The 12,411-nt window shown below is 40.2% G+C and overlaps 1 protein-coding gene across 3 annotated transcripts in view; it reads left to right on the plus strand.

Moving 5' to 3' along the window:
- Window positions 1–2,524: 2,524 nt before the first annotated feature.
- The window catches only part of PBX1 (PBX homeobox 1), a 132,901-nt gene continuing 123,014 nt past the window's right edge, over window positions 2,525–12,411 (plus strand). The window contains exon 1 of one of the 3 annotated variants that reach the window (XM_083156966.1): window positions 2,525–3,054. In XM_083156966.1, the coding sequence (XP_083013092.1) occupies window positions 2,864–3,054 (191 nt within the window). In that variant the 5' untranslated portion in view covers window positions 2,525–2,863. The remainder of the gene's footprint in view (window positions 3,055–12,411) is intronic. The other 2 variants (XM_083156964.1, XM_083156967.1) reach the window with 2 other exon arrangements.

Genomic DNA, 12,411 nt, shown 5'->3' on the forward strand with positions numbered 1-12,411 from the left:
TATCATAATAAGTGGTAATATATACAGCTGGGTAGTGATTATTATTGAATATTGGCAGCATAGCCACCCTCACAACATGCCTTATGTTAGTATGTAACCATTCAATGTTTTAGCCCAGAGGTTCCTAAACGCAGTCCTTAAGGCACCCCAACAGTCCAAATATATCCATAGCTACACATAGGAGGTACTGATTAAGTCACATGTTGCCAAGCATTAATATACTCAAAACTTGGACCATTAGGGTACCTTAAGGACAGCATTCGAGAACCTATGTGTTAACCATCAATGCCTATTTACTGTGCATGTCAAACAGAAGCAAATGAACTAATGCATACTCAAAGGAGTAAAGCTACAAATATCACTTCCGGGTGTGCACAGCTGAATCATAATCCTTCCATTTAATAATAAAATATTTATGACAAATCAGATACATTTATGATCAACGTTTGATACTGTTGATACTGCATATGACAAGGGGGCACCAGAATGTTTTCAGCTTGGGGGGAGGGGATGTAGTAAAAATGTAATTTTGGCACTCCGAAACAGAGGCGTAGCTAGGGCGGAGCGTGAGCTCCGGGTGCCGTAAGTTGACAGGGCGTCAAGTATCAGGTAAGACAGAGGGAGCAGCCTGTGGTGTCCTGTTGATAGAAAGGGGGAGCAGCCAGTGGGGCCCTGTTAATATACAGGGGAGCAGCCTTTGGGGTCCGGTTTTTAAACAGGGGGAGCAGCCTTTGGGGTCCTGTTATTATACAGGGGGAGCAACCTGTGGGGTGCTGTTATTATACAGGGGAGCAGCCTGTGGTGTCCTTTTATTACAAGGGGAGCAGCCTGCCGGGGTCCTGTCATTATACAGGGGGAGCAGCCTGTGGGGTCCTGTTACTATACAGAAGGAGCAGCCTGTGGTGTCCTGTTATTATACAGGGGAAGCAGCCTGTGGTGTCCTGTTACTATACAGAGGGAGCAGCCCGTGGGGTCATGTTGGCATTATTAGTATTATTATTATAATACAGGGGGAGCAGCCTGGGGTGCATATATAATGTAATAGGGTGGCGGGGGGGGGGGGTCGGACTGCTACAAAAGGGGGGGTGGGCGCAAAGTATGCCCTTGCTCTGGTGCCATTCACTGTCCAAGGATCCGACAAATCCTTGTGGCAGTTTGTGATCTGATAAGCACGGAACCGTGAATAGGAACGTAAGGACAGACAATATGAAACTTTTCACACTATTTATCGGCCCAATGGTTAGAAATTGTGTGGGAAAAGGGCCATGTCGTTCTAGTGTATGACATACCTCCCAACTTTGCCGGACCAGTCGGCGGGACACTGCTGATGCGCGCCGCGGCCTAATTTTGGGGGCGTGGCCTATACACGCAGCTCTCCCGCGAGGCCCCCATTTAGACGCTATGGGGGCATGACCATAGGCGTGCGCACATTGAGTGTTAAGGGTGCACAGGCACCCCCTAATGCTGTGCCCCCACCCCCACACTTATTGCTGCTAGTAATACCAGCAATACCTTTTACCAAAGACTTTTGCTTTTTAGACCCGTATTCCATTAAAATAAGCGCCCATCAATCAATTATGTGTGTTTTGCATTATAAATTGTATTACACCGTTGTCATATCACTACATATCTGTGTCATCCAGATATGATTTTGACTTTATTTGCATGTACTGTTACACAGAGTAATTAGAAAACTGAAATAGGCAGGATATAATGGTGTGGCTGAGAGACATTTTATATTGTAGTGAGTGCACGCCTGATTGGCGGTGTTAGACAGGCTCAATGGCGGTGTTAGACATGCCTAATAGGTGGTGCTAGGCACACCGTTTTGACAGTGCACCCCCTAATAAAATGTGCTGCGCACGCCTATGGGCATGACCCAGAGGCTCTGTGAGCCTCTAGCCATGCCCCCAGCCCCCTGGCTGCAGGAATAGACGCTGTGCACATGCACACAGCGTTTATTCCCCGCTGCTTAGCAGCCGACAGGGGGGACTCCCAACAGTCCCCCCTCACCGCGGGACACTGCCGGCCGCCGGAGGGACAGATGGAGAGGCCCTGATAATCGGGACTGTCCCGCTAAAATCGGGACTGTTGGGAGGTATGGACTTTAACACATTCCAGAACAAGTATCTACACCATGTGACGTCTGAACGCAGCATATGTATTTTATCACTGGTGCAACTCCGTAGTCACACGCAAGTGAGGACGCAGCAGCATCCATCTCGGAATCATTCCCACAGTCTCATATGCCTGCTCCTTTGCCTTTAAGACTCTGGCTGCTGCTGCTGCTGCCGGCTCCACTCTCTCTCTCTCTCTCTCTCTCTCTCTCTCTCTCTCTCTCTCTCTCTCTCACATTCTCCACCTCTGAACCTCAGTGAGTGACAGCAGAGAGGGAGAGGAGGGGGAGGGGAGTGACCTGTGAGGCCACCTATTCCAGGCCGAGGTGGGCGGCACCATTAGCATCCCTCGGCCAATCAGTGCGGAGAGGGCGGGAGCTCCGTCTCCATTCTGTGTGTCAGCTCTAGAGGGGAAAGAGAGAGAGAGAGGGACAGACACGGGCGGGAGGGAGGGAGGAGAGGAGCAGAGTCTCAGCCCAAACAAAAGCAGGACACCGAGCTGTGTGCAACTTCCCCCGCTCCGGTACAGACCCCACCCTCCGGGAGAGCTCCCGGTGTCCGCACGCCTCCGCCAGGATCATTCCCCTCCTCTGCTGGACTTCTCCGGATCTGGACGGATTCCTGCGCCCTGGGATTAAAAGGAGGGACCCACAACAAAGGCAGGAGAGAGAGAAGAACAATAAGAGTTCCCTGTGCGCTGCAACAGCACAGCACAGGGTGCTGCAGAGCAGGGCTCGCTCCTGGAGATGGATGATCAGCCCCGGCTAATGCACAGCCACCCTGGGGTGGGGATGGCGGGTCACCCCAGCCTGTCCCAGCACATGCAGGATGGCACGGGGGCCAGCGAGGGGGAGGGGGGCAGAAAGCAGGACATAGGGGATATATTACAGCAAATCATGACCATCACTGACCAGAGTCTGGATGAGGCACAGGCCAGGTGAGCACACCTTCCACATACATGTACTCTGCACACACTGCCATGTCCTGGGGATCTATGTCTTTCCAATGACTCCTATGCCTATAGTGTGTATGGCATGGTGCATAAAGATCCTTAGCAGCACAGCATATTGTATGCATTTGCAGAAGGGAAATGTACATGATTTATGGGACCTTCACATATGCATCTCATTACACATAACACATTATAGATATTACCATAACCATGCATATGGCAAATCCTAACCAACAAAGCTGACACTTTACTGATGGGATACATTTCCCTACCCACTGCTGATGGGTAGGTAAGGTCTGTTGCATAGGGCTACATGTCTGCTTATACATGTTATATTGTCTGTGTGGACACATGAGCTACAAACTTACCAGAGGCTGGGTCACAAGTGACACTTTCCGTAGTTCATAAATAAGTGCTGGGTGTTTTAATAGTCATTTTACACAGGGTTGGCTGTGACTATACTATAAATAGGATCTGGAAATAGATGGGCTCCTAAAAGTTTTAGGGCAGTCATAAAAGTACTGTAGAGGTCAAGTTTGCCATCAGGCCTCTTATGTTGTCTTTCAGCTACAAAATAGGATGGTCACATAATAAACAGAGGAATAGGATGTGGCAAAGTAGCACTCCATATGCTGGACATAAACAAGTGTCATGCACCAAGGTGTAATGTAAACAGTTGTGTAATTCCTGGTTAGTTAGCTGCTGTCCATAGCACATCTGTGCATGTGTTGCCTGCTGTTACATAGGGCAAGCTGAGGTTATGTACTTTGGGAGCAAAGGATGACAACCAGCATCCTTACACATTGTATCATGTATGGACTGGCATATAATGTAATATAGGAGTGTCATGGGAGAAAGGAATGCTTTCGTTTAAACAGCATGACGGCAGCGAGAGCAATAATAGCTTAATTTTGACTATTTCTTACTATGTGGTTTTATACAGTTTTACGTTTGCACTTCTATAGACCTATGTTAATGTACGTTTTGAAGGTTGACGATTTGCAGATTCTTTCATGACCTAGTAAGAAGTTGTAGGGTGGTCTTACTATTCACCACCTTTTTTGTGTATAAAAGTCCCCTCATTCTTTCATGCATTATACACAAGCAGTCAGTAGAGTCTGGCAGTGTATTAAGAAGTTTTTCATTATTCAAAAACTAAAAATATCCAGTCTGTGTAGTAAATGTAATATATTCTGCAAAATTATGGGGTGGTTTTTTTTTTTTTTTTTTTATTATCCCCCCCCCCCCCCCTTCTGTTTTGACTGCAACATCTTCAATTTTGAGGCCTTGCTAACGTTTTCTTTTTTTTCCTCCTGTGTAGTGTTTAAGGATGATGGATAGCATTGGACATCTTTTATCATTATTCACTGCATGTTATATTCAGCTATACAGGTTCTCAAATTGGCCTACGCAACATGTATGCTTATGAACTATGGTACCAACAATAGTTATTCAATGAACCCTGGGAGAGCAGTTCTTTTTTTATGACCGCAAACTGTGTGTCGTTTATAATGAAAGAAATGTTGTCGTAATTGTTTTATGCTTAGTACAGAAACTTATGCCTTTTTTTAAACTAAGCATCCTAATTATGTCCATGCATTGTATATTATTGTAGATCAAAATTAGCAATATTAGAGTAAACGGTTATTATGATTGATCAAATACATCATATACTTTAGTTTTATGGGGTTGCAAGTCTGTTAGAGTGTTAAGGGATTATTTAGAAGGCACTGTCTGTTCCTAGGATAAAATGGTTTATGTGAAATGTCTCTTAGAAATACAGAATGTAGTACTTATTTATTAACAGCCGTTTTCCACAGTACGGTCTGCGCTGGGGCCTATAACACTACAATGTAGGCAGTCACACAGTGACTGGTGGTTGGGACCATGTTGTCATTGGCAGTTACGTTAAATTAACTCACTTCCTCCAGCGTTATTTGTTGGGTCTAAGCTGAGATTTTGAATGACACTAAAATCGGACCACAGTGTCACCGTGTGAGTGAGCCATAAGAGCTGCACAATGTAGATTTCATTGCCAGTGTATTTTGTCATGGCAGATTCATTGGCTGTCATTGTAAATAGACCTAAAATTGACACACGGGTTGTTCAACTTTATATTCAATGTATATTTAGAGATGTAACTGAGGTTTATGTGTGCGCTGTCTAGATGATAGATTTTCACAAATCTGTTTTTTTTTTTTTTTTGTGTGTGTGTTTTATTGAAGTTCATTTGTATCGTGAAATAACAGCTTAAATCACATTTTACCTTTTTGGAGTTTAGTATATATATACAGTGAAGCAATGCTGCCAAATCATTTAGGTAGTTACTGATTATGTTTTTTTTTTTTTTTTCCTAATAAAAATTTCTCTTAGAAATAGGAATCTCAGATAATCATTAGAAGTACTTTGCATACTGAGCTTGTAGTATATTTTTCCTGCAAACTATATAATATTTAAAGTAATGGGAACATGATGGACATTATATGGTGAGATGTGTGTGTGTGTGTTTTCTGTTGTTTGTAAGGCACACCAAAACAATGTGCTTGTTTTTACACAATTTTTATATATTCACCTGTAAAATAGTAGATATTACAGTGTTCTAAAACATTAATTTGTTTTAGATTTGAATACAAACTTAAATGATGTGTAATTCAGTTTATATTATAATGTACATAGAATACTAAGCACTGACATTACATTGTCATTTACTAAAGGGAATCTACATATGTAAAGAACACTGTTATATAAACTGTTATTGTATATTTTTTTAATTCATAGGCATTTATACTGAAAGCTAGACATTCTTAGAAAGCCAACATCTGGTTCAAAGAAATGATTGATAAGGCCTACATAATTTCATTAAAACCATCGCTATCCCTGTAATTACAATGCAAATGAGGTCTGTACATTTTATATAATATAAATTACATTTAGAATACTTTTTGATACCCTTTGTAAGTCTGTGTATACATGTGTGTAAATTGCTTATACGTCTTAACGTATATGTAACGTGGTGTTCCCACAGAGATGTCATCCATGATGACTACATTTTGATTTCTGACCAATTTAGCGCTTAACCATAAACTATCCTATATAAGATCCTGAAGGTTCTGTATTTTGATCACTGCAACAAATTCCCATATACTTTTGTATAGGGTCTCAAAAAGAGAAAGCAGTATTTATCAATTGTAGTTTGTGTATGAAACCGCAATGTTGTTGTTTTAAATTGGTACTACAGTGATTATTTTATATCTGTACATCATTTTATAAAACTTTTCTTAACAAAGGTTTAAGGCAAAACATATCAATCACAGAGATTATAATTCATAGGTTCCCTCCATTACCTCCCTACACTCTCAACAGGCTGTTAATCTATGTGTACTATGTCCATTATGAACTTTTGCTTTTGTCTATTTTGCTTGTTGTTGGGGAGGAAACCTGTTACATTCTATGTAGCAAATTTTTATGAGCATTCCTAGTTGGAGTGGTTACTCTATTGCAAGTATGGAATATCAGCATTGTTTACTGTTTGTTGGGGTAATGCTGAATGCGGTGCATTAATATATAATATAGGTTGAATCGTAATTCTCTATTTTTGTTGTATGGCAATGCTGAATTGTTTTGTCTGTAACAATATCATGTCTGTATACAGTACCCGCTGTGTGATAAAAAGTGCTTATATAAGTAAGCAGGTTTGTATTGCTGAACCACTTTGGCTGAGGGGGAGACTGTGAGCTCACTATAAGTGGGTGGAGAGCAGGCACTTTTGCTTGCTCCATGTATGTGAGTAAATCACTTGGATAAACATCCAGGTGTTTATGTTACTAAAGCTGTGCTTCTCAACTGGACAGCACAAGAAGGTGCGTATCGGGAAATAAAATCTAATATTACTAAAATAGTTTTGTACTGTTTGTTTTCTAGCTCTGTTAACTAGATTTAGACCTGCACATAAGTGTTTGACACATGGATTTGTATAGTCTGGTAGTATTTTCAGGCAACGTATAGAGTTGGTGAGTATTGACCCTAAGAAGGGATTTTGCAAATGCTGGATTAGGTGGCATCTGATTGATTTGCATTAGGCATGTTATTAAATGGTGCTACTTTAGAGAAGTCATATGTAGTTAAACATTGAGTGTAGATTTCCTAATCTAACCAATAATTGATATCTTGCCAAACCCTCTTATGTTGTAGAAAGTTGCTTTCATTTGGCTTTAAATTAGAGTTTAAGTATTTAGAAACTTCAAAACCATATTTACGATAACGGAATGGCGATGTTTGCAATACAGGCGAAAATGTGTTCGCCATAAAGTTTCCTTTTTTCTTTTTTAAATAATGAAATTTATTTCTTCTCCATGAAAATGGTGAAACGGTCACATCCATGGCCTTCGAATAACCCTACCCAGTCTATGACACTGTTTAGGTCTTTGGTCTGTCTTCCTTTTGAACATTGTATTTTATCTACCAGTTATTTTATACTGTATGTGCTTAAATTATACTGTGATAATGAAGAATTCTACTTTTAATTACACAGCAGCTGAACTAACACACACGTCCCACAATGTTGACTAAATCCCAAATGCTCCACCTCCAACCCATATCCACCTTGTTTAAAAGAACAAAAATAAAATTCTGCAATATACTCACCTTTTTAGCATTTTTCTTTATTGTTTTGGATAAGTTCAAAATTCTTGAATTTACTGTTTTAAAAAAAAACACTGTTTAAAAAAAACAACAAATAAACAAAAGGATTGTGTTTGAGGTGAATTATGGGGTCAGTCGGATGGAAATGTACATAATATTAAAGGGGCAATCATGATTTTATTTATTTTTGCCCTCGAAAGGCCATGTACCCTTGATTTAAGTATGTGACTGAAATTAGCTGTTCACGAGTTGTCTTTAATTTCCCCAGTGACTTAGACAGAGCAGTATCTTTATGGTAATGTGTGTATTTTGTTTCTGTCATTTCCCCTGTTATTAAATAAAATGAATTGATAAGTTTGGTATGGACGGCTTTACAAAGTGGAGCAGAAATAACTAATTATTTTTTTTATTGCATTAGTCTAATGTCTTAATAAGAGACAGCTGTTCACCAATTCATAACCTGATCAAATTTTAGTTTTTGGACTGAGTCTTTAAATGTGAACAGTAGGCTATATATTTATTAACAATTATTTAATATAGTGTGCATATGTTCCTTAGAGCATTACAGAGAATATTGCAGTCATTCAAGTGAATCCCTGACCTCTTGGATCTCACAATCTATGTTGCCTATCCCATCTACACCCCCACGCTATGGTTTATTTATATTATTTGTTTTGTCAGAAGCATTTTTCATGGTCACACTGAATGAATGTCACCCCATGCCCACAGAATATTCTTCTTTCCCCTCGTGCAGTTATGGCATGCCAACAGACATAATAAAATGTCATATAAAAGAGTAAACTAAAATGAGCAATCCTACAAATACTCTGCAGCACAGTAGTTAAGTCAAACTTTACCCATATGGCACATTGGTTCGTATTACTGCCTCGCAGGACTGAGGTCGTGAGTTCAATTTTGTCGTGGTAATACGGTGTAGATATTGCATGTGCTCCTGTGTTTGCATGGTATTCCTCCCAAGTTGCACTGGTTTAATGCCATTCTCCAAAAACCATACATTAGTAGGAATTATTTGTTTTTTATAAATAGTTTGCTGTTGATTTTAAAAGTTGTTAGATGGCTGTAGGTCCATTTAATTTTGATACTTATTTTATGTTAATTCTCATCCACTTGTTTTAGCCTCGCTACCCTGGCCTAATGTGGGCAACCCTTTACGGGGGTATTAAATATGTGACATTTTGACAGTCGAAAAATAATTTTCTCACTTTTTTTAGTTTTGAATTTCGACCTATTCAATTGAAGTGCTGTTTTTTTAGACTCTCAGAAAACATGTTGATCAAGGAATTACTTGCCGGTTTACATGCTTTTGATGATATTGTGGGCGTTTTTGACTTTTTAATATTTCGTTAAAAACTATCTGAATAGGGCCGCAATTAAATAGTAAGTTCTGGCTAGCATTTCATTAAATACCCCTCTTAAAGCTACAGAAAGGTCCTCAGGTTTCCCAGTGCATCCATATAGGAAGTGCAAGGGCTCAGTATAACAGATGATGGGTTTCTTACCAACTCCTTACATTCTAAAAAACCCTTTGATAGAATGTATGCATAAAAATTGTACTCCAGTAATGATGTCCACGTTAAAGTAATATGTTATCCACAACATGCTAAAATTCTTGGATTTTTCCCTGTCTTAAGCTCTTTGCCATGTTCTAATGATGAGACAATTAGCAGGAGTGCTTCCCTGGGTCATGCCTGGTAAGGGATCTGATCTCTGACTGTCGGGAGTGAATGTTGCCTCTAGTAATTGTGGGTGTGCTGTCACAGGCTTATAGTTTACTTTGGGTCAGGACCTACAGGTTGCGCTCCTGCATGTTGTTTTTTTTTTTTTTTTATTGAATGAAAACTTGTCTGAATGGACTCTTTCACAGCCCTTTATAAGGTGTTCACCGTGTTGTGTTACCTGGAAGTAAACCTATTGCGAGACTGTAGATCGCTGACAATGTGCATTCTGACTATCAAATAATACTTTGTCGTCTACATCTTCTATTAATGGCAATTCACCTATGACTCTTATGATTTGACCGATCTATATTTTTAAATACTTGAATCTACACTTTCTCCTTTGTGAAAATCTAGTTCTCTAAGCATTTGCCAGCCACTTGCCATGGTCACCCACAGACGTCCCTTGAATATTACAAAATAAAGCCACTCCAGGCATTCACAATGACGCTACATAAAACAGAGAGGATATCGACATAGCAGGTAGAGTCGTGAGAGTAGTGTGGGAGCTACTGTACTTGCAAGTCCTGGAGTTTGAGCTCCTACAGACTGGAAGTGAGCCAGATAATCTGACCGGATCCAGTTAGCTGAGACCACTCCATAACTCTTTTTAATTTTTACTTATTAATTCTTTATTTATTTTTGTAGTTCCTAAGGTAAATGATGTATTGCACTTTATATTGCTTTTTGTGTATATGTAATATTATATAATGTGTGCATGGATGGACTAGGGTTCTGTAACGGCCCCAGCATTCTATAGCACATGACAAGGGGGGTCACAGCGCTTGGGGGCATGACCTAGCAGCACCAGTCCCCAACCCCCCTGGCTCTCAGAGTGCCAGTGGCAGAGCTGCTCGTCCAGCCTCTAGTGCTTTGAAGCTGAGCAGAGCTGCTTGGCCAGGCTGTTATGCTGGACCATCCCATCATCCCATCAGCCCTTCTGGCATTTGCCAGATTGCCAGTCTGGCCCTGTTTGTGTTTCATAATTAGTCTATAACGCTAGTTGCACTTTTGTGACCAAATTATTCTCTGCGCCTCAATTGTTCAATATCTAGAATGTCTAGAGACATACCTGCACCTGTAGAGAAAAAAAAATGGGATGTAAAGTTATGCTGCCTCATTGCTGTAGTCATGTGTACAATTCCAACCAGTGTCCTTTCTTTGTGTTTCCTCCCAAAGCCCAAATCATACTGGTATTTTGGCCTTTATAAAAAACCGTGTGCCTGGTACAAGGATGGTTCTAGGTGATTGCGTAGTCTCTGTGTGATATAGACCTTAATTTATACAGGTTGAGTATCCCTTATCCAAAATGCTCGGGACCAGAAGCATTTTGGATAACTGATTATTCCATATTTCGGAATATTTTTTTATATTTTAATGAGGTATTTTGCATTTATTTTGTTTAAACACATGAAATACACACAAATATATTTTTTGTGCATGAACAGGGTTCCAAAACATGAAACAAAGTTTGTGTACTATCTCAGGCACTGAATTTGAATGTCAAGCAATCATTTTCTCCCACATATTTAGTGCCAGTTACAGATCATGTCCCCAGTAGTGCCTGTTACAGATCATGTCCCCAGTAGTGCCAGTTACAGATCATGATCCCAATAGTACCAGTTACAGATCATGTCCCCAGTAGTACCAGTTACAGATCATGTCCCCAGTAGTGCCAGTTACAGATCATGTCCCCAGTAGTGCCAGTTACAGATCATGTCCCCAGTAGTGCCAGTTACAGATCATGTCCCCAGTAGTGCCAGTTACAGATCATGTCCCCAGTAGTGCCAGTTACAGATCATGTCCCCAGTAGTGCCAGTTACAGATCATGTCCCCAGTAGTGCCAGTTACAGATCATGTCCCCAGTAGTGCTTTTAGCAAAAAAAATTGCATTCTGTAATGAGGGATACTCAACCTGTACACTTAAAAGCAGTAGCAGGAAAAGAGGTGTGTGTGTATGTGTGTGTGTATATATATATATATATATATATATATATATATATATATATATATATATATATATATATATATATATATATATATATATATATATATATATATATATATATATATATATATATATATATATATATATATATATATATATATATATATATATATATATATATATATATATATATATATATATATATATATCTATATCTCTATCAAATCGGGGTACGGTCGCTATATCGACACTATGAAGGTTGACATACATTAGGTCAATGACTAAAAGGCGACAGTGTTTAGGTCGACATATGAAAAAGGTCAACAAGCATTAGGTCGACAATGGGGAAAGTGAGCAGTCGAAAGGTCAACATAGGTTTTTCAAGTTTATTTGGTACTTATATAATATCTGGGCTCCCGTTTTTCTTATGAGACTCGCGGGGCTCGCCATGCTTCGGGCACGGTGGCTCGCTGCGCTCGACGCACTATATAAAATCAACTCCATGCGTAGTTGGATAGTAGGGGTATGAAAAAATGGGGTGCATTTAACATGGGAGCCCAGATAATACATAAGTACTGTTTATTTTTTTAGCCGACTTGTGCCAATAGGCAGTATTTCATGCTCTACCTTCCACTAGGGCATGGAGGGAGAATATAATGCTGAGCACAGTGCCTGAAACAAGGCGAGTGCAGCGGTACAGTTTAACAGTGTCCATGTCTACTTACGTCAATTTGGGACAATTTTTTATTTTTTTTTAAATCTCATGTTTACCCTTTGACTGTCGCCCTAGTGCTTGTGTCGCGATTCCGACCCTGTTGACCTTTGCCATGTCTATCTATTTCATGTGTTCACCTAATGCAGGTATGTCCAAACTGTGGCCCTCCAGCTGTTGTGAAACTACACATCCCAGCATGCCTTGCCATAGTTTTAGCATTTCCTAATAGCAAAACCTGTGGCAAGGCTTTTAGTTTCACAACAGATGGAGGGCCATGGTTTAGACATGCCTGACTTAATGGA

The sequence above is a fragment of the Crinia signifera genome, chromosome 8 (assembly GCF_055691185.1).
Source record: "Crinia signifera chromosome 8, ASM5569118v1, whole genome shotgun sequence".
Taxonomy (NCBI): domain Eukaryota; kingdom Metazoa; phylum Chordata; class Amphibia; order Anura; family Myobatrachidae; genus Crinia; species Crinia signifera.